The sequence below is a fragment of the Aethalodelphis obliquidens genome, unplaced genomic scaffold (genome assembly GCF_003676395.1).
Source record: "Aethalodelphis obliquidens isolate GAN/ISIS:26980383/991018 unplaced genomic scaffold, ASM367639v1 scaffold1, whole genome shotgun sequence".
NCBI classification, from domain to species: domain Eukaryota; kingdom Metazoa; phylum Chordata; class Mammalia; order Artiodactyla; family Delphinidae; genus Aethalodelphis; species Aethalodelphis obliquidens.
This window is the reverse complement of record NW_020837945.1, coordinates 87,251,220-87,273,815: the sequence shown is the minus strand read 5'-3', so window position 1 is coordinate 87,273,815 and position 22,596 is coordinate 87,251,220. Positions and strand designations below refer to the sequence as shown.

General features: G+C 34.7%; 1 protein-coding gene across 3 annotated transcripts in view; it reads left to right on the top strand.

Annotated features, from left to right (window-relative positions):
- MFN1 (mitofusin 1) overlaps positions 1-22,596 on the top strand; it is a 33,950-nt gene that overhangs the window by 5,222 nt on the left and 6,132 nt on the right. For all 3 annotated transcript variants that reach the window (XM_027111312.1, XM_027111303.1, XM_027111323.1), the window contains 13 exons: positions 553-715; positions 3,412-3,536; positions 4,861-4,969; positions 6,559-6,666; positions 9,628-9,781; positions 9,895-9,962; positions 16,009-16,130; positions 17,791-17,917; positions 18,090-18,194; positions 18,492-18,594; positions 18,734-18,963; positions 20,894-21,046; positions 22,187-22,383. In XM_027111312.1, the coding sequence (XP_026967113.1) occupies positions 553-715; positions 3,412-3,536; positions 4,861-4,969; positions 6,559-6,666; positions 9,628-9,781; positions 9,895-9,962; positions 16,009-16,130; positions 17,791-17,917; positions 18,090-18,194; positions 18,492-18,594; positions 18,734-18,963; positions 20,894-21,046; positions 22,187-22,383 (1,764 nt within the window). The remainder of the gene's footprint in view (positions 1-552; positions 716-3,411; positions 3,537-4,860; positions 4,970-6,558; positions 6,667-9,627; positions 9,782-9,894; positions 9,963-16,008; positions 16,131-17,790; positions 17,918-18,089; positions 18,195-18,491; positions 18,595-18,733; positions 18,964-20,893; positions 21,047-22,186; positions 22,384-22,596) is intronic.

The window sequence follows — 22,596 nt, the reverse complement described above, 5'->3', positions numbered from 1 at the left end:
TGACTCCTTCTCACTCTTCAAATCTCATCCTAAATGTTACTACAGCAGAAACCTTTCCGGACCACTCTAAGGTATTCCTTCTCAGTTATTCTCTGCTAAAGCACCCTGTTTATGTCCTTGAAAACTTTTCTCAAAGTTCTGTTTTTGTTTGTTTTTTGTTTTATGTTGTTACCTGCTTCTTCCACTTGACCATATTCTCAGGGCCTTAAACAGAGTCTAGTGTGAAGTAGGTCTATGAAAGAGGCCTACCCCAGGTTAGGGTGGTATAGGAGTGGGAGGGAAGAGGCCTCCTGGAGAAGTGATGACTCAGTTGTCCTGCTTGAGAAGAAGAAAGAGGAATGAGCTTTGCGTGTGAAAAAGGTCCAGCCCAGATTTAAGATGAGATGTTAGACCACATCTTGTGATGGGAAGAGTGGGCTGTGATTTCAGATTGTAATCTGATGAAATTTTTTTTACAAAATTTGCATTCTAAAAAAGTTGGCCTTTGACCCAGTGAAAGAACAAAGTTTTTACCATTATGTTTTGTCATGATTTTGTGTATTCATTCTTCAGGACAAGCAGTGGGAAGAGCTCTGTTATCAATGCCATGTTGTGGGATAAAGTCCTCCCTAGTGGAATTGGCCATACAACCAATTGCTTCCTGAGTGTTGAAGGAACAGATGGAGATAAAGCCTATCTCATGACAGAAGGGTCAGATGAAAAAAAGAATGTGAAGGTATACTGTTTGATCTTTAGCAACATAATGTACCTGACATAATGTCCTTAACTTGTTCTTTTAAAAAAATTTTTACAAGAAGATACTTTTAAGATACTTGTAAAAATTTTTTACAAGAAATACTAATGGAAGAACCATTAGTATTTCTATTCATAGCTTTTAAAACCATCACTAATATTTTGAATTTTCTAAAATTCTTTTGCTTCAGAGCTAAGTTACTGGAAGAATAAAACCTGTCCTCAACTAAATGAAAGTAAATTAGAATTAAAAGTTTATAAAATTTTTAAAATAGTGTTCCTGGTGAAAAGAACATTATTGAAGTGTGTTGTTGCTGTTTAATCTCAAATCTTGTCTTTCTAAAGAAAACTTTGTTTAAAAAATTGAGCTCTGGAATCTGTTTTTGACACATCTGTGCCTTTAGAAACTGTTTTTGCCTTTGGAATATTTGGTAAGCATATTCATTAGTAAATGTTATAGCTTTATCAGATAAAGGCCAGTGGTAGTTCCCTGCCTTTCATAAATTTCTTAAGGAATTCAGTGGCACTAGATTTTTTTTCAGCCAAACAAAAATAAAAAGCAATTAGGATGCAAGATATTTACTCTGCAATGAAAGCAGTTGGTAAAAGGCACTGCTTCTCACTATACTCACTTTCTCTTAAGTCGTAAGATCTCTCCCACAAATGCAAAAGTTCAGTGTGTGAAGATCCATGCTATTTTAGTTTTGGCTAAACTGTAGGTGAATTCATAGGTCTAGTCCTCCTTCTGTGAGTTTGCTGTTTGATCAGAGAAAGTAACTCAATCTGTCTAATACCCTTCAGATTACTTACAAACAATAAATAAGATGATATTTATGAAAATATTTTTCAAGCTTTTAAGCCATACAAATGAAGGAATTGCTTATTTTGTAATCAAGATAAGTAGCAGACACTATTCTAAATACTTGTAATAACTCAAATCTCACCACAACTCTGTCAGATGGGTGCTTTTATTATTTTAATTTTATAGGTAAGGTATCAGGATTTTTTTTTTAATTAAACTAATTTATTTTTGACTGCATTGGGTCTTCGTTGCTACGCACGGGCTTCCTCTACTTGCGGCGAGTGGGGGTTACTCTTCGTTGCAGCACGCTGGTTTCTCATTGCGGTAGCTTCTCGTTGTGGAGCACAACCTCTAGGCACACAGGCTTCAGTAGTTGTGGCTTGCGGGCTTCAGTAGTTGTGGCACGCAGACTCTAGAGCACAGGTTCAGTAGTTGTGGCACACAGGCCCAGCTGCTCCGTGGCATGTGGGATCCTCCCGGACCAGCGCTCGAACCCGCATCCCCTGCATTGGCAGGTGGATTCCTAACCACTGCGCCACCAGGGTAGCCCAGGTATCAGGATTTTAATACAAGTTTATAATTCTATCAAAAAGTTTATGAAAGCAAGCAGAAAAACCCCTACCTAACATTGTCACTGTGGAGATTCACTTCAAGCCTGATCAGGACTATTGTGCCCATTTGAAAATAGATGTTTCCCTTTAAAATTTCATACAAATCACAAAAGAACCATCGAGGTATGTGTACTGATGCCCTTTCCTTGATTATTAATTTTGTCTTAAGCCCTTTGTACTTAATTGTATGTTTAACACATACAAGAAAGGTAATGAACTAATGTGTGTCAGAAGTCATCTTGAGAAATAGAAATATTTTAGGAAATTTAAATGGAAAGAGAAGGCGTAGTCATTGATATAAAGCAGGCTTGTGTGAATAAATAAATGCCTAGTGACGTTCCTTTATTTTTCCCCCTTATTACTAAGCAATAAACTCATTTTAGAAGAGTCAGAAAATACAATTAGGCAAAAGAAAAGAAACTCCAAAACTCTTAAACTTCTAAATTCAGTGGAAATTCTTTGCTATAGAGTTACATTGGTGTTTCTCTGTATTTTTAAAACAAAATGGTTTTATATCATATATGCTATTTTCTTTCTTTTTTTAAATAATTTTATTATTTATTTGGCTGCACTGGGTCTTCATTGCTACACGTGGCCTTTCTTTAGTTGCAATGAGCAGGGGCTACTCTTCGTTGCAGTGTGCGGGCTTCTCATTGCGATGGCTTCTCTTGTTGTGGAGCACGGGCTCTAGGTGCACAGGCGGGCCAATAGTTGTGGCATGCAGGCTCAGTAGTTGTGGCTCGTGGGCTCTAGAGCGCAGACTCAGTAGTTGTGGTGCACGGGCTTAGTTGCTCCGCAGCATGTGGGATCTTCCCGGACCAGGGATCGAACCCATGTACCCTGCATTGGCAGGTGGATTCTTAACCACTGCACCACCAGGGAAGTCCCATATATGCTATTTTCTGATTTGCTTTTTTTCTCTTAACATATTGTGAATTTCTTTTCATACATACAATATCAATTTCAGGGGTTGCATGGGATTCATTGCCAGAGTTCCATTTGTTGGACATTTAGAATGTTTCCAGCCCAGATTATCGTTGTTGAATGGTATGAGTAAACGGTTTCAAGGCCTTATTTTTTTTCCTACTTGGTAATTTTAAACCTCAGGTTTCTCAAGATTGCTCAGATGGTTTTACTTCAAAAGATTTAAAGTTCTGCTTTTTCTACATGTTTTGCAGAAATAAATGTACCAAATCATAATATTTTAAATTTTTATTGAATTTTGTTACAAGTAGAGTTTTATTTTTTCTTTCCTTCCCACTTTAGACAGTTAATCAGCTGGCCCATGCCCTTCATATGGACAAAGATTTGAAAGCTGGCTGTCTTGTACATGTGTTTTGGCCAAAGGCAAAATGTGCCCTCTTGAGAGATGACCTGGTTTTAGTGGATAGGTAAAATTACATATGAATTGTTTTCTACGTATGTATTTGTATTTTTTTTTTTTTTAGAAATGCTGCTTGCTTCTAGCATGTAGTACGTAAAATTTTTAAATGTTCAGTTGCTTAAAAAAAAATGTTCAATTGCTGCTTTGTTCTCATTTGCTAGATTGTAATGGAATAGATAAGTTATTATTTTTTTGTTTTTTAATGGTTTCATAAAAGTGCCAATTTATCAGTTTAATTCTATTACAGAAAATTTCAAGAATTGTCACTTTTTCTCTAGACTGACTTTGTAGTTTGGATAATTGGTTGGGCCTTAGAGATTGTCTCATTCTAGATACCTAGATAGATAACTCTAAACAGGTATTATTTTTAATCAGTAATTATTCTTGAGACTTAGTTTCCCAAAATAACCGCTGGACAGTTCATACAGCTTTTCATTATTCAAGAATTAATCGCATGCTTTTGTAATTTATTCAGGCTCTTCTGATTAACCTGCATTTAATATGTTTTTTCAAAAATCATCCTACTACACTGGTGCTTAATAAAATGGTAATGCATATCTCTTTAGCAGAGTCCTTAACCAAAAAAAGTAGTTAAATGATTTTTTAAAATTGTGGTGTGTTCTTTGTTTTCTTCAGTTAAAATTTCAGTGTTCTATGGAAATCTTTATTTTTTTGGTTGAGTGTCTTCCCTTTTGATTGAAAGCGAGTTTCAAGTAATCAACAGAAATAGCTCAGATGAGAGAAGGTGCTTGGAAAATTAAAATATTTGGTTTAAATATAATATTAACTAATTAATTTTTCTTTATTTCATGGCCAGACTGTATCCATGACCCCAACCTGTTAACTTGCCAATTTGTCACAGGACATATCAAGTCAATGTATAGACAGTTGGTCTCTACTTTTTATAGTATAGGTTGTATATTAGCCTAGATTTTATTTTCTTTTTTTCCATTGCTTATTTTCAATCTTCCAAAGCATAAAGATTTAAAAGATTAAAATAGTGAACATGTTACTTGCTTTGTCAAAAATCACGAAGTTTTCTCTCTTTAGTAAATAAACTTTTTTAGCATTTGTTAAGTTGTTGATTAGACAGGCTCTGGGGGTTGTCAGCAGAATAGAAGTATATAAAGCACAGATTCTCAGCTTTCCACAACTGCTGTCTTATAGCTGAGAAAGTAATTTAAATCTCCTAGGCTTCAGACTGATAACTGGTAGAAATCCTATCCTTTAGACTTCAACTAATTCTTAAAAGTTTAAAAAAATTATCTCTCTGTAATCTAAATTTTCTTTTTAAAGAATATATAACACAATTCTTATTTTATTCCCATTAGTCCAGGTACAGATGTCACTACAGAGCTGGATAGCTGGATTGATAAGTTTTGCTTAGATGCTGATGTCTTCGTTTTGGTTGCAAACTCTGAATCAACTCTAATGAATACGGTAGGGTCTAATCATTATTTTGTTTAAATGATAGGAAATGAAATGATGTCTGTTTTAATTCTGAAAAGTGAAGGAAATCCAAGTCATGGATTAGAAAGAAGCTTTAATATCAGAGGTGAACGAAGGGGTTTGTGTTTCTGTGGGATTGGAAGGGCTGATTCTGGTTTGATGGCTCTAGCTTCTAGTGAATATTTGAGTTCATGGTGTGATACATGTGTGTTGTTGACATTCACTGTGGTTATTTACAAGTTTCTGAAGGAATAGGCATCAGAATTGTTAGTCTTTTGAATAAAGTATAACACTCCCACCTCATCTCCCTATCTGGCAGGCAAGGCTTTTCATACTTTGAGTTTTGTCAGCCTTTTCCAGCTTTATCTGTGTGCACTGTAGGTTTCAGCTTACCTGTGTACACTATAAGCTGCTGTCAAACATAGAAGATTATTTATCCAGAATGTCTAGAGCCAGACTTATTTCAAATAAACTTTCCAGAGTTTCAATATCTAATATCCAAAACTATTGTATAATCTTAAAAAAATGTTATTCATCAAAAGCATATAAATGGCCAAACACCATTAAAACCTAGGTGTTACCAGCAAGACCTGTTTTGTCACCGTGTTATTAGTGTTTATATGGCCCGATCTATATCACATAAACCGTGTTGCTGTGACAACACTGACAGTTGTTTACAACCTGATGGTATAAAAAATAGGGAAATGTTTAAAACCTGTTTTAGAGTAACTGCATTATTTAGGTGTTGGATAAACAAACTTTGATACACATCCTGACTTTGGTACCTTTGTTTATGTTATTCTTTGTGCACAGTTCTTCCCCCTCCCAATTTTTCATCCTTCAAAAAGCCCTGTTGTCAGTACTTTTCAAGCCCATCTTTATCACCACTTCCTTCTTTATAGAGCATTTCCTAATTTCAATTGGATATTTATACTATTTATGGCATATACCTTTATTGTTTATTATGATGTGTTGTACATGTGTCTTACATTATTATTTACTTAGTCTAAATCTTCAAAAAGATGGGAGGTAGCTTTTTAAAAATATGGACTGTCATATCTAGCAGTATCTTTTGTGTCATGCATATAGTAGAAACAGATAAATATTGGTTAAATTGAATTTCAAAAAAAGACTGATGGGAGGAGTAGGAAAATCTTAACTTTTGCTTTCTTATATCTTAGTTTTGTCATCTATTTTTTTTTTTTTTTTGTGGTACGCGGTCCTCTCACCGCTGCAGCCCCTCCTGTCGTGGAGCACAGGCTCCGGACGCGCAGGCTCAGCGGCCATGGCTCACGGCGCCCAGCCGCTCCGCGGCATGTGGTACCCTCCCGGACCGGGGCACGAACCCACGTCCCCTGCATCGGCAGGCGGACTTCTGACCACTGCACCACCAGGGAAGCCCAGTTTTGTCATCTTTGAAAGTTTAATGCTCAGAGTGCTTTGGGAACCCTTATCAGTGGGTGTTATCACCGTTGTTAAATGGTTCAAACTTTGAGATTCAAATAAAGTTTCAAGTATAAAGGTAAAAATAAAGTAGCTTTAAAAAATAAACATACTGTTGGATATTTCATGTTTTTCAGGAAAAACAGTTTTTTCACAAGGTAAATGAGCGACTTTCCAAGCCTAATATTTTTATTCTGAATAATCGTTGGGATGCCTCTGCATCAGAGCCAGAATATATGGAAGATGTAAGTTATTTTTTTCTGTAAGTTTTGAAGTACAGTCATGTACATTGCTATCTGAAGAAACAATACCTCTCATAGAATAGAACATCATAAGCAGCTATTCTCTTGAGAAGAATATAGTTACAGAAAACCTGAAGTGGATATGTGATAGAGACAGAGTATTAAGCTACTTTGAAGGAAAGTTATGTTATAAAAGTACTATCTAATCATTTTAGATCTTGAAATGTCCTTCTGTTTCTTTGTTGTTGTTTTAATATTTATTTATTTATTTGGTTGTGCTGGGTCTTAGTCGCAGGCAGGCAGGCTCCTTAGTTGCAGCTTGCCAATCTAGTTTCCTGACCAGGGATCGAACCCGGGCCCCCTGCATTGGGAGGGCAAAGTCTTAACCACTGTGCCACCAGGGAAGTCCCCTGTTTTTTTTAATTCTCTATTTAAGTATAACATGACAGAAAAGTGTACAAATCATAAGTGTCCAGCTCAGTGAATTTACAAATTTGACACCTGTGTAAGGATCCAGATCAAGAAGGATCCAGATCAAGAAGCAGAACATTCCAGCACCCCAGTACCCCCTGTTTTTCTGGTTGTTCAACTTTATGTAATGGAATCACATAGTATCTACTTCTATGTCAGGTTTTTTGCTCAACATTACATTTGTGGTATGTATGCATACTGTTGTGCATAGCTGAAGTGCATTGCTGTGTGGTATTTCATCCTATGAATAACAGTTGATCTGTTCATTCTGATAGTTATGGGCATTTGGATAAATTTCCTGTTTTTAGCTATCATGAATAATGCTGCTGTGCATATTCTTTTTTTTTAATTTATTTTTTGCCTGTGTCGGGTCTTGTTGCGGTGCGTGGGCTTCTCTCTAGTTGTGGCGTGTGAGGTCTGTAGTTGTGGCACGTGGGCTTAGTTGCCCTGTGGCATGTGGGATCCTAGTTCCCCGACCAGGGATTGAACCAGCATCCCCTGTGTTGCAAGACGGATTCTTAACCACTGGGCCACCAGAGAGGTCCCTGTGCATATTGTTGTATATGTCTCTTTGGTGCACATTGGTGTATATTTCTGCTGAGTATATACCAATGGTTCTCAGTGTAAGTGACTGCGTGATTTTGTCCCCCAGGGAATATTTTGGTTGCCACAATTAAGGGTGTGTGCTACTGGCATCTAGTCGGTAGAGGCTAGTGATGCTGTTAAGCATCCTATAACACGGAACAGCTCCTGCCCCCAAACCAAAGATTTATCGGACTCAAAATGTCAATAACACAGGTATCAGTAATCCATGGATATAATCTAGGAGTAGAATTGCTGGATTACAGATTAAGAATATGCTGGGGGTTTATTGTTTGTTTCTTGGCCTCACCACATGGCTTACCAGGATCTTAGTTCCCTGACCAGGGATTGAACTCGCCCCCTTGGCAGTGAAAACAAAAGAGTCCTAACCACTGAACTACCAGGGAATTCCCAAGAATATGCTGTTTTAATAAATACAGCCCAAGTGTTTTCTGAAGTGCTCATACCAGTTTATATTCCCACCACCAGATTGAGAGTTCCACGTGATTTATATCCTTGCCAACACTTGGTATTTTTTGTTTTTCATTTTAGTCATGCTGGTGGTTTTAGAAACTTCATTTTAAAAAGAGTAGAGAATCTGGTATTTGGTCTACAAATAATATTTAATTTGCTTGATACTACTTTTTCTGATTTTAATAGTAGTATGTGTTTATTATTAAAAAAACTTAGAAAATGCATTAAAAAATGAAATTTACACTATCCCATCACTATTCACATGTTAGATTATTTGCTTTCATTCTTCCCCTCACCCCCCAAATGGAAATTTTGCTTAATATGATGATTTATATCCTGTTGTTATTAACTCTTGCTTTATAATCATACTCTTTCAAATTGGGGTCTCATTTAATCATCAGAGAATTAGGAAATATCACCCACAGATTGTTCTTCTCCATTCCTATTTAGCTTAATTTTATTAAGTCTTAACATGGAGATCTCTTATCATAGCCATAATGCTAAAGGCTGGTACTAAACCCTAACTAACTTCCAGTCCTTCTTCCTAATTTAGGTACCCAAGTGCTATTGTTAAACCTGAAGTTAGAGCTCCAATCCCTAGCTAATGCATTCTCCCCAATTTTAATTCCGGGTAGTTTTTTTTTTTAATATTTATTTTATTTATTTAGGCTGCGCTGGGTCTTATTTGCAGCTTGTGGGATCTTCGTTCCAGCATGTGGGACCTTTTAGTTGCAGCATGCAGGCTTCTTAGTTGTGGCCTGCTAACTCTTAGTTGCAGCATGCGTGTGGGATCTAGTTACCCAATCAGGGATTGAACCTGGGCCCCGTGCATAGGGAGCGTGAAGTCTTACCCAGTGGACCACCAGGGAAGTCCCCCCAGTGTTTTTTAGAAGAAAAATATACCATCTATATTCTGATTTCAAATAAAGATAACTTCATTATAGCAAAGTTATTGTAGCACTTAATTTCTGATTTTAAAGGTATTAATAGCTTCACTGTAGAAAATTTGGAAAATAAAAGCTTAAGGAAGAAATTAAAATGCCACCTAGTTTTGTGGGTATTGCCTGCATGCCACCTATTAATTTACATAAATATATGTACACATCATATACCCTTAATACAGAATTAGGAACCTTTCCCCATGCCATTAAACACTAATGTTTGTCTACAGTATGTTTCTTAATGGTTGTGTAGTATTTGATGGTCCATCAGAATTTTAAATTAAATGTTCAAGGAAGAATCATTAAGTTAAGAGGAAGATTTCCTGTCAGCAAGTATCAAACTTCATTTATTAGAATTTTTGGAGTTGTTACGTATAAGACAACTGTTACCATATCATATAGTAACAATATCACTATAAGTGGAGTTTAGTATAGGCCAGTAACTGTTATATTTGTTTAATTATTAGAATTCTTTTAATACCCTGTTTTTCTCTAGGTACGCAGACAGCACATGGAAAGATGCCTACATTTCTTGGTGGAGGAGCTCAAAGTTGTGGATCCTTTAGAAGCACGGAATCGTATCTTTTTTGTTTCTGCAAAGGAAGTTCTTAGTGCTAGAAAGCACAAAGCCCAGGGGATGCCAGAAGGTGGTATGTATTCATTATTTCATCCTTTTGAAATACAAATAGATTATAAAAATAGCATGCTAGAAATCTTATCTTGCTATATACTAGGTTTTAAAATCTTCACCTAAATATTACAGGTGGGGCACTTGCAGAAGGATTTCAGGCGAGATTGCAGGAGTTTCAGAATTTTGAACAAATCTTTGAGGTAGGAATTTTGTGAATGTACTGACTAATGTAAAACCGTAGCATTGGTTGGAGAGTGAGCATAATCTTCTGTTTTCACTACTTACCTTTGTCAGTAACCTTTGGTGTTATTTAGTATAGTTTCTCACACAGCAAGTAAAACGAGGAAAGTTGGAAGAAAGAAAGTCCCTGCAAAGTGGATGATCTATAAGAATGGAAAATTAAAGATTGTAATTTCTTCCTATTCTTTTTCTTTAATGTATTTGTGTTTAAATGAGACACTAGTTTCTAATATTTTGTTGGTCAGTGGGTAAAATATTCTATATTCAACAGTCAGGCACAAGATTAAAGAAATGTAATTGCTGTTGGAATGGATAATAGAGCAAAATGAAGATTTTTTTTTTGATAGAACATAGTTAATGTCATTGGACAAAAGTTAATTACATTTCTAAACTGTATTGTCACCTGTTAATTCTCCATGTTTTATGCCAAATGTCCTGAATAAATGAATACAAAAATAATTAAGATATAGGTCCTGTATTTTAGGAATCTAAACTGCTGAGGTGCATGAATAGATAATGTGTGTGCAGCACGGGGGAGGGAAGATACTCTTATGTTTTGGTGTAGGTGTTTTATTCAGAGACATTAAAACTTTCTACATTGACTGAAAAATTCTCTAGCTGTTAATCTTCTTGACTCTAATTTAGCTCTTAGTTGTGCTTATTAGATTGCATATCTCCTTCTCATCCGCAGATGAACACAAATACTTCAGAAATGAAAAAAAACTTCCATCAGTAATTATTCTTCCTTATAAGTAGTAACTGTCTTAATAGTAAGGACATAAATGTTGAATGTACTTGGCAGAATTTTTAAAATTAACCATTTGCTCACTATCCCCTATTTTTAATTTGGTGAGAGGGAGAAAGACCATTAGGTAGATAAAGACAAGGTGTTTAAGAAAACCCATTCTCAGGCCCCTGGGATATCAGAGGTCCCTGGGATATCAGTAGGTGTCTTGTCAAACTAAGCTATAGGATATATGATATCCCAGTTACTCAAAGACCATTGTTTATCTTCTTTCCCTTTTGGTTTCACAAGAGATTCAATGCTCTCCTCACTCTTACTGGTTATAGTCATTTCATCCATGGAGAAAATAATTGGGGAGCATATCATTGTTTCCCTTGTCTTTTCTTATTTATTGAGCTTTTCTTTCTTCCTGTGTGTTTGTGTGCATGTGTGTTTGTCATTGATTTCTCCTACCAAATCATATATTGTTCAGTTATACATTTATACCTCTTTCATATTGGTTCCTGGTACAGCCTTTGATTTCCCAGAATATCTCCTTGAAGAGGTGGGAATGAGAAGAATAAAAGATGTGCTGTAGAGCACTGGTTTTCAAACCCGGCTGATGATGAGAAACACATGAGGTACTTTAGAGAACTGCAGACTCCTGACTCATCTCAGAGACTAATCCAGTAGGGCTAGGATGGACCTAGGAATCTGTTATATATTTAAAGTTCCCTGAGTGATTGCAATAATCAGGCAGACTTAGGAACTATTCTTTTTAATGTTTTTAGAAGAAACTTGGCATTTCACTTTTTTATTGTAAAAGTTCATTTGAGCATCTAAAATTATATATGGAAAAAACTGTTTATGAGCAAGAGCTTTTACATGAAGTTGTGGAGAATGTTAGGCTTTAGAGTTTGAAATTTTTGTTTAAAACTATGATATAAAATGAGAATCAACTAGAAATTATTTGAATTTACCTAAAGAAATAATCAGGTGGCAAAAAATTTTGTCTGGATGGCCAGACCTTTTTTTGGTAACTGCACTGACAACTCTTCAACTTTTGTCAAAGCTGAAATTTGTTACTTTTAAAACTAATTTTGGTAATTTATGATTTCCTATAAATTGGTGCATTTCTGAGAATTTATGATTTAGTATAAAATTGTTCATTTAAAAAAATTTTGTATTCCTTTTCTATATCTATACTTATATGTATATATAGATAGATAAAGGATACAAGAAATATCTGTGTATTTTAAACCTTAATTGGATTTACCAATGATCTGATTGCTTTGCTTTTCCTCCAAAGACTTTGGTTAATTTATCAGTTGATACATAGTATTTTTGGGGTTTTATTCATTAAATTCTATGTTAATCTTTACACAAAGTTTCTTTCTGCTTTCATTATATAAGTGGGATTGTTTTTTGCTTTTTGGTCTTTAAGAAAGAATTTAGGGCCATGAATTTGTCTGTGAGTGTAGCTTTGGATGTATTCTATAGGTTTCAGTATCCAGTTTCATTGTTGATTAATTTTTAATGATAGCTTTTGGCATTTCCTATTCAATACAGGAGTTACTAAAATTCAGATGTTTTGATTATTATCATCTAACTTTTCTTGATTTTTTTTGCATTGTGATCACAAATGTGGCCTTTATACACATTTTCTCTGTTTTTAGAATTCAATATTGTGTGTGTAGTCTTATAAGATGATTTTTGTATAAAGAAAAACTGTACCAAGTTAATCATTTTATCAAACAGTCTGATCTTTGCCATGGACCTCTTGAGATTCATTTGGTTTAAAAGAAGCTGAATATTATGAACTTTCAGGGTACCAAGTTAAATAAGGCTTGGAAATTAAATAAAATCAATCAAGAAAATCAATGTTAATTCTATTCATATGTTTTCTTGTTTTCAACCTATATTTGGACAGGTGTGTATTCTGAACACAGTTTAGAAATCTAAAATTTTTTTGCCCAAATATTTGGCCATTAACTATTCTTAATAGTTTTGTGTCAGTGAATTTGTTGTGAAGGACATTCCTGGGACAACTGGTGAAATTTGGAAATGGACTGTATGTTAGGTTAATAGTATTGTCCTGGTGATAAAAGTTCTGAATACAGTAATTGTTTTGTGGTTGTATAGGAAAATGTCCCCATTCTTAGGAGACACATGTTAATATATTTAGTAGTAAGGCTGTGGTGGTTACAATGAACTGTCAGATTGTTCAGGAAGAAATATATACAGGTATGTATAAAGATGAATATCTATATAGACTTACCTATATAGATCTGCATGGAGAGAGAGAAGGAAAGGTAAACAAAGCTGAATGTTAACATTTGGTATATTTACTTGAAAGGTATATTGTATCTTGGTGTTCTTTCTTGCAATTTTCCTGTCAGTTTAAGATATTTCAAAATAATACATTGGGAGTGGTAAATAGCATGTTATTGGGTATTTAGGGTCTTTTATCAAGGGGACTTGACAAGCTGGTTTATGTTTTTGTTTTTGTTTTTGTTCTTTGCGGTACGCGGGCCTCTCACTGTTGTGGCCTCTCCCATTGAGGAGCACAGGTTCTGGACGCGAAGGCTCAGCGGCCATGGCTCACGGGCCCAGCCGCTCCGCGGCATGTGGGATCCTTCCGGACCGGGGCACAAACCCCTGTCCCCTGCATCGGCAGGCGGACTCTCAACCACTGTGCCACCAGGGAAGCCCTGTATGTCTTAATTACACATAAATATTAATATTTACAAATTTGTAACTACATATTACTAAATCATCAGCTGTTTTCTGTAGATGTTATTAGAAAATCAGAAGATGATCATAATTGAGATGTGATTATTGTTTTGGTTCTAAATCTTTAATAAGTTTTAAAACAGCCTACAGGATACTCTGACAAGATGGAATTTAAATTGTCTGGTGTAGTATTTTAAATTTCTCCTTGGAAAATTAGAGTTCCTGATAAAATAAGTCTGGGAACTGCTGCATGCTATATATGTCTCCCATGGAGATTCATAAGTATATTAGTATATAAAGGGCTCTGAGAAACTGTTCAGTAAAGAACCTTTATTTAAATTAGCATTCCCTGGGACTTCCCCAGTGGTCCAGTGGCTAAGACTCAGTGCGCCCAATGCAGGGGGCCCGGGGTCAATCCCTGGTCAGGGAACTAGATCCCACATGCTGCAACTAAGACCTGGTGCAGCCAAATAAATAAATATTTAAAAAAATAAATTAGCATTCCCTATACTTAGTTTGGAATAGAGTATTCCTTTTGCAGTTGACTTCTGATATTTTTCTGATCAGTGGGAACGTCAGTGTGGGATACTTTTTAATTAGAAAAAGATTGCCTGTTTTCTTCTTTATACTTATTCACCAATGTATATTTTTGAATCAAGGAATAACTTGTATATTGCCTAATAACTTTTGGAGGTCTTTTCTTTTTCTCTAGTCTAGCTCTAATACTGTGCTGTTATCTACAAATTTGGGGTCTTCATTGCTGATATCTAGATCTGCTTCATCGAGGAACAGAATTTCTTTTAACTTTTTTTTCTTTTAAAAATATTTTTATTCTTTTATTATAGTTTTTGTGATGGTTAATTTGGCAATTTATGAGATAGTTATTTAAAGTAAAATCATAACTTTGTTTTGGTAATTAAAAAATAAGCAGTTTGGAAAAAAATAAGCAGTTTGCACTTTAAATGTTTAATATTTTGTAGTTATTGGTGGCTTCTGCTTTGGCATATACAGAACAGGAATACTGTAACTTCTTATTAGTAATCTCTTCAGGATTAGTGATAATTGAGTGATGTATAAATGAGCTTGACAATGAGCAAAAGTAAGACTATGCACTGAAAAAAAGTAATGGGCTCTGAGTTAAGACATAAACTGTTAACTAAATGAATTACCCTCATGTGCCCTATAGCTAAAGAAATGAATCTGCTTTGTTTTCTATACCTCAAAAAAATACCAAAGAGAGAATTTAAAAGTCTCTTCTGTCTTAGTGAAATAATCATTTTAGAGATGTGACGGCTCAGCATAGATTATAAATAGAACACTGAATGAATATATAATATACTAATGATTTCACCATAACAAATATAGTGCTAGTGTATTAAGTGACTACCTTTTAAAGCTTAAAAGCTATTTATTTTGATAAAGGATAGTAATTACTTTCAGAAGTAATTACCACAATTTGTACTGGTTTTATATTAAGTTCAAGAAGATGAATTCATGGAAATATTGGAGAATTGGGGAGTATATCCCTCATTTGATGTCGTGACCCAGATGAGTGTTCTTGGTTGTTCAAAGACCAGATAGTATTTCTCTACACTTGCGGTTGTTTTCAAATGTTATGTCAGTACAGAATTTGACTTTTCTATGATGTAAAAGTGAAAGGCCAATTTTAATTTAATAATTTTGCTAGCACTTAAATGATGAATCACAGTAAATGTTTTAAATAACAAGTAATATGCACATATATTGAAACTGAAACAAAATTTCACAAAAGAAATATCCATCATCATATGTGGTGCATTCTGATGTATTCTCTGTGTAAAAAACACAGGTCATGAAACACTAATTGATTTGTACAACTGTTAGTAAGTTGTGAGCTACAGTTAGTGAAAGTGAAACATGAGATAAGGCATCATTCTGACCTATATGCACACACTATATAGTCCAATGACAATAATGGGATTATCTTAGAAATAGCTTTAGATATTTTTCTATAAACAATTTAAAATATTACTTAGGTTGTTTGCTGTTAAATAGTATTTTTCAATTTGTTCAAGCTTTAATCTGTAGAAGTCCTTTTTACTAACTTTATGTGAATCGTATCGTTCATTTGTTTCAATGTAGAATTCTGTTTCATGGCTTAAGAACTTCATGAGGTTTTCATTGCAAATATGAGAAAAATCAAGATAGATGGACTAGAAGTAGATTAAAGGTGATCCAAATAAAATTAGTAATCCTAATAGGAAACCTTTTTTAACATTGAAAATAGCACCCTTTTTTATTTATTTAAAAAAATAATATAGTCAAAGAGCCATTGCACATTACTGTGTAAAATTACACAAAGCTATGAACTTGCTGTTAAAGCCTTTTAACTTTTAAATTTTTGACATTTTTTTTTACCTTTATAATTTTAAGTTGTGTTTGTCATCCATTTATTTTCTATCCTTATGTCTGTTTTGGTTAACATTACAAACAGCAAGTTTTTGTGTTTAAATTCCTGAAAACGTTGGGATGGAATTACAGTAATGTGTTATGGCTTGGGCCCCTCGCAGGAGTGTATCTCGCAGTCAGCAGTGAAAACAAAGTTTGAACAGCACACTATCAGAGCTAAACAGATACTAGAAACGGTGAAAAACATAATGGATTCAATAAACGTGGCAGCAGCAGAGAAAAGGTATGAATTCATTTTATTGCAAAATTATTTTTGTGTCAATATGAATTCTTTAGACTAAGGTTTAAAATTTTTATATTATTAAATACCTTTCACACTAACATCAACCTTGCAGGTTTAGCTGATGCCTACTTGCATGTTTTTTAATGAATATTTGAAACTATAAATATTTTTTTTACAACCTTGAACAAATACATCATTTACATCCCCTGGATCTCAGTATTCTCGTGTGTGAGCTGTGATTTTAAAATGTTCAGTGGCTTTAAATGTCTTTAAAGCAGTGAAAGAACCATTTCTTCCAGCAGAATTTCTCGAAGTCCAAAACAGGTGACCCTCTTTTTACATTCAACCTATCACTCATCTTTCATGTATTCATACATTGAAACCTTGGAATCACTCCTTTATGCCAGTTGTGGTTTTATATCAGCTGGTAAACAAACAAGGTGATACTACCTGCCAGCCAGAAAGTGAATTTGGTAAGCATTACTCTATATGTCATACTATATTGCAGTATATTTTTCCATTTATTACCTTGTAATGATGAAAATGAATACACGAAAGTGCCAACACTAGTCGAAGAAGAGGGTAGTTCTCACAAACTTGGTATACTTGAAACAGAGATTAAGATGTTATTAGATGTTATAAGCATAATGATGTTAAGCCTCAATTGGACCTTTAAGTGGGCTTAAGCCAATCAATGGGAAGATATAAAGAATCTAAGATTAAATCCAAGATATAAAATTGGGGATTTTAAATGTATTTGATCTTGCTGAGAACAAAACTCCACTCATATCTAGGTCTGTTGCCTAATTTTGACACTTTAGCAGGAATGCATTATGTACAACATTAGAGAATTTGCAGCATATAAAACTCAAGGATCAGAACCCAGATTCTGATCTCTGGCCCTATGCACACTGTTTCTGTATAGTGAGCTCAGTTGCTTTATTATGGTAGCCAAAGTAAGTATTCGTCCACTGGATTGACCTTAATTTTTATAAAAATATAGGACATTGAAATAAACGTAGCACAAAAAAGATGTGATTTGAGGGTGGTTCGTATAATCATGCCTTGGGAACAGATGTCTTGGGAAAGATGATCTTAAAAGGATCTCAGGCTTTTATTTTCCTATATCATCCAGGGGTTGACAAATTTTAGCAGATAGTAAATATTCTAGGCTTTGTAGGCTATACTGTCTCTTTGGCAACTACTCAGTTCTGCGGTTTTAGAGCAAAAGCAGCCATATACACAATAGGTTCATGAATGCTTGTGGCTGTGTTCCAAGAAAACTTTAACAGAAACTAGCAGATGGCTGGATTGGGCTTGCAGAGTGCTGTTTACTGGCCCCTGTTTATTAAGTAGACTTAATATTGAGTTAGTTCTGTTTTGACTGTTCATATCTATGAAATGGGTGGAGATTTAGCATCCTTATTAATCCTTTGTGGGATTCAGGTACCACATGAGCAGAGAGACAGTTTATATCCAATCATCTGTAAAACATTTTATAAGTGAAATATTATTTGAATCCTTTTAGATGTTGAAATACAAGATTTTTTTTTCTTCTATCATGCTAACAGATGGTTCAATATATAAGTGAGTGTTTGTACTTAATTTCTTTGGGACTTTAATACACCCTGAATATTAATTACTTTTCATACTATAATAGGGTTTATTCAATAGAAGAGAGGGAAGACCAAATTGATAGACTGGACTTTATCCGAAACCAGATGAACCTTTTAACACTGGATGTTAAGAAAAAAATCAGGGAGGTTACAGAGGAGGTTGCAAATAAGGTGGGTAACATTAGCTTTGTGATTATAATATCTGGGAATGGAAATACTTTTGATAATGCTAGAAATGGTATCTGTTACCTTAAAGGAATATTTAAGTTTTTTCAATTTAATTTTTTTGAGTAGTTGGTAATCTTGTTTAAATATTTTAATTCTGATTTTTTAATATTTTTAGGTTTCATGTGCAATGACAGATGAAATTTGTCGACTCTCTGTTTTGGTTGATGAATTTTGTTCTGAGTTTCATCCTACTCCAAGTGTATTGAAAGTATATAAAAATGTAAGTTAAATTGTAGTTAAATGTTATTCAGATACAGTTTCCTTATCTTATTCTGACTCTTATTCCACTCTTTAGTGGTTTGGCCATTTTAGTGTCTTCATGGCAATCAGTACATGATTAAACTATTACATCTCCTGTGCACTCTTGTAATAAATCTAAACTATAAAGTACACAGAAGAATTATCATCTTAGAAAAGAATAAGATCATTTTAGTGTTTACTACTTTTTTGACATTTTAATAAAATCTGCATATATTCTAGAGAAAAAAATAACATGGACATTTACCATTGTTAACAGGAGTTAAATAAGCACATAGAAGATGGAATGGGAAGAAATTTGGCTGATCGGTGCACCAATGAAGTCAATGCTTCAATGCTTCAATCCCAGCAAGAAATTATTGGTAATATTTATGTCTGCAAGTTCGTGTGTAGTTTTTTCTTTATGTCGTTGTTAAAAGATTTATTATAAAATCCTTTAGATATTTTATAAAATATTATTTACTGTTGTTAACTAAAATATCATAATTCGGTTCTTTCTAGAAAATTTGAAGCCATTACTTCCAGCTGGTATACAGAATAAACTACATACACTGATTCCTTGCAAGAAATTTGATCTCAGCTATGACCTAAATTGCCACAAGTTATGTTCAGATTTTCAAGAGGATATTGTATTTCATTTTTCCTTGGGCTGGTCCTCCCTTGTCCATCGTTTCTTGGGTCCTACAAATGCTCAGCGGGTGCTTCTAGGATTATCAGAGCCTATCTTTCAGGTATATATATATCTATATATATATATTTTTTTTGAGTAGGCTTTTTATTAGGTGGTTATTGCTGTACTATACAGGTATGTATCTGATTCTACTAGTTTAGAGTCTCTTTTTAAAAACTTTTTTGAATTTATCAATTCAATAATTTTTTTAATTAATTAATTTTTTTTTCTTTTTGGCTGCGTTGGGTCTTCATTGCTGTGCGTGGGCTTTCTCTAGTTGCAGCGAGCGGGGGCTACTCTTCGTTGCGGTGCTTGGGCTTCTCATCGTGGTGGCTTCTCATGCTGCGGAGCACAGGCCCTAGGCACATGGGCTCAGTAGTTGTGGCTCATGGGCTTTAGGGCGCAGGCTCAGTAGTTGTGGCACATGAGCTTAGCTGCTCCGCGGCATGTGGGATCTTCCTGGACCAGGGCTCGAACCTGTGTACCCTGCATTGGCAGGCGGATTCTTAACCACTACGCCACCAGGGAAGTCCCTCAATTCAATAAGTTTTCAGAAAACTTACAGAGTTGTAAAACCATCGCCACAATCCAGTTTTAGAACATGTCTGTCACCCCAAAGGCTACCCTTGTGCCCATTTGCAGTCAGTTGTCATTTCCACCTCCAGCCCTACTGCTAGTCAGGTTTCTCTAGCTATCATTTTTACCCTTCAGGACATTTCATATCAATGGAATCACACAAAATGTGGCCTTTTGTGACTGGCTACTTTCACTTAGCATGATGTTCTCAAGGTTTGTCATCATGGTATATGAATGTTGTAGCATGTATCAATACTCCATTTCTTTTTTTGGATGAATAATATCCCATTATGGATATCACACATTTTATTTATCCATTCACCAATTGATGGACATTTGAGTTGTTTGTACTTTTTGGCTATTATGAGTAATGATGTTTTAAATACTCATAGACTGTTTTTATATGGACATCTGTTTTCATTCCTCTTGAGTATATATGTCTAGGAGTGAAATTGCTGGACCACATGGTAACTCCATGTTTAACTTTCTGAGGAACTGCTAAACTGTTTTCCAAAGCAGCTGCACCATTTTACATTCCCACCAGCAATGTATTAAGGTTCCCTTTCTCCACATGCTCATCAAGACCTGTTATCATCTTTTTTATTATGGCAGATGTGAAGTTGTATCTCATTGTAGTTTTGATTTGTATTTCCTTAATGACTGATGATTTTGAACATTTTTTCATGTGCTTATTCGTGTATCTTTATTTTGTAACATGTCTATTCAAATCATTTGTCCATTTTTAAATTAGGTTATTTGGCTTCTTATCGACTTGTGGGAGTTCTTTATATATATTCCAGATACATACAAGTCTTTATCAGATACATGATTTCCAAATACGTATGTTTTTCTAGTCTGTAGCTTGCCTTTTAATTTTCTTATGGTGTATTTTGACGTGTAAAAGATTTTAACTTTGCTTTTATTTTTTTTTTATTTTTATTTTTTATTTTTGGCCACGTAGCTTGTGGGATCTTAGTTCCCCAACCAGAGATTGAACCCAGGCCCTCGGCAGTGAAAGCGTATAGTCCTAACCACTGGACCGCCAGGGAATTCAAAAGGTTTTAAATTTGAAGTCCAGTTTTTTTTTAAGGATTGTTTTTTTGGTGTAAAAAAATTTTTTTTATATACAGTTTTAATTTCACTTGAGAGTTGAAGGCTTGTTGTTTTAGGTAGACTCATTGTATGTTATGAAAATTCATTCTTCATGATATCATTGGTCCATGTCACAGGAGATAACTTTCAGACCATTTTTATTTTCTTCATGTATTTATGGTAAACTCATTAATTGGAGTCATTCTTTTTGTAGATTTACTACTGTAATTTTAAAAGAGAATACAGTCGAATTTTGTAAATGTAACTTTTCCATTTGTAGTGGTTTAATTGAATTAATCCTTTCCCCCCCCCAACCTTATTAGCTTCCCAGATCTTTAGCTTCTACTCCCACTGCTCCTACCAATCCAGCAACACCAGATAATGCGTCACAGGAAGAACTCATGGTTACCTTAATAACAGCATTAGCCTCTCTTACGTCTAGAACGTCTATGGGCATCATTGTTGTTGGAGGAGTGGTAAGAAATAGTAACTTTTTTTTTGAAACAGTATTTTTTGGTGTAATTGAAATTGAAATTATTGCAAAGCTACCTGCTAGATCAGGAAAAGAAAGATATATTTACTTCAGTTTCCAGGATCTATAAGATGACATGAAAAGTTGTAAGTTAAAATTAGTGAATTGAGTTTCACAAGTCTAATCTTAAAAATAAATATTTAAAAAAAATTTTAATTGAAATATAATTGACATATAAAATAGTATTAGTTTTAGGTGTATGACATGATTTAATGTATGTATATATTGTGAAATGATTACCACAACATAAACAATACTTCCTACTTTTACATCACAGCACACGAAGAAACAATATTTGTGCATTGGAGTAACAGGAATGATCCAGGTCCCTTATCTAGCCTTCTCCAAACACCAAAGGGATCTGCCTTAAAGTATTAAATATTATTTTTTGTAGTAGTTCTTATATGCTAAAAGTTTTTTTCATATCATTAACAGCATAGGTTTATTTTGGTTTGTTTTTATTGACGTATAGTTGATTTACAATGTTGTGTTTCAGGTGTACAGCGAATGATTTAGTTACACAAATATATATATCTCTATTCTTTTTCAGATTCTTTCCCCTTATAGGTTATTACAAAATATTGAGTATAGTTTTCTGTGCTATACAGTAGGTCCTTGTTGGTTATCTTTTTTTTCTTCTTTTTTCTCTTTTGGCCACACCACGCGGCATGTGGGATCTTAGTTCCCCAACCAGGGATCGAACCTGTGCCCCCTGCAGTGGAAGCATGCAGTCTTAACCACTGGACTGCCAGGGAACTCCCAGTTAACTATTTTATATACAGTTCATTTTGGTTTTTTAAACCTTTGACCTAAATTAACATCCCTTTTTGAGATACATTTAATCAGCTTACCAAATGCCTGGCAGGTTATAAAAGTTCTTGCCTGGTATTTATGTGCTGCTCCTTTTTTCGGCTTGATTTCCGGTAATTTCATATTTTCTCATAGAGAAGGAATATACATTTTTAAAAAATGGATCTGACTCAAAGACCTGTAGGGAGCCAATGAGTTTTCTAAAATGCCTTTTAGTACAATCTCCCTAGTGGTATTTTTCTTTCTCAAAGTAAGCTGTGAATTTATCTTACAGATTTGGAAAACTGTAGGCTGGAAACTCATATCTGTTTCATTAAGTATGTATGGAGCTTTGTATCTTTATGAAAGGCTGACTTGGACCACCCGTGCCAAAGAGAGAGCCTTTAAACAGCAATTTGTGAATTATGCAACTGAAAAACTGCAGCTGATTGTTAGCTTCACAAGTGCCAACTGCAGCCACCAAGTACAACAGTAAGTTGCAAGATTCATCTATTTTTGTTTTAAAGCTTTACTGAAGTAGGACATACATGCAGAAATGCAGAAATAAGAGTACAGCTCAAAGAATTATCACAACATGAACACATTTTATAATTGCCACCAAAGTGGAAAACACAGAATGATACCAAACAAGTGGGCTCAAAATGCATGGTGGTACGTAATTTATTTTTACTATTATAGCCCAGA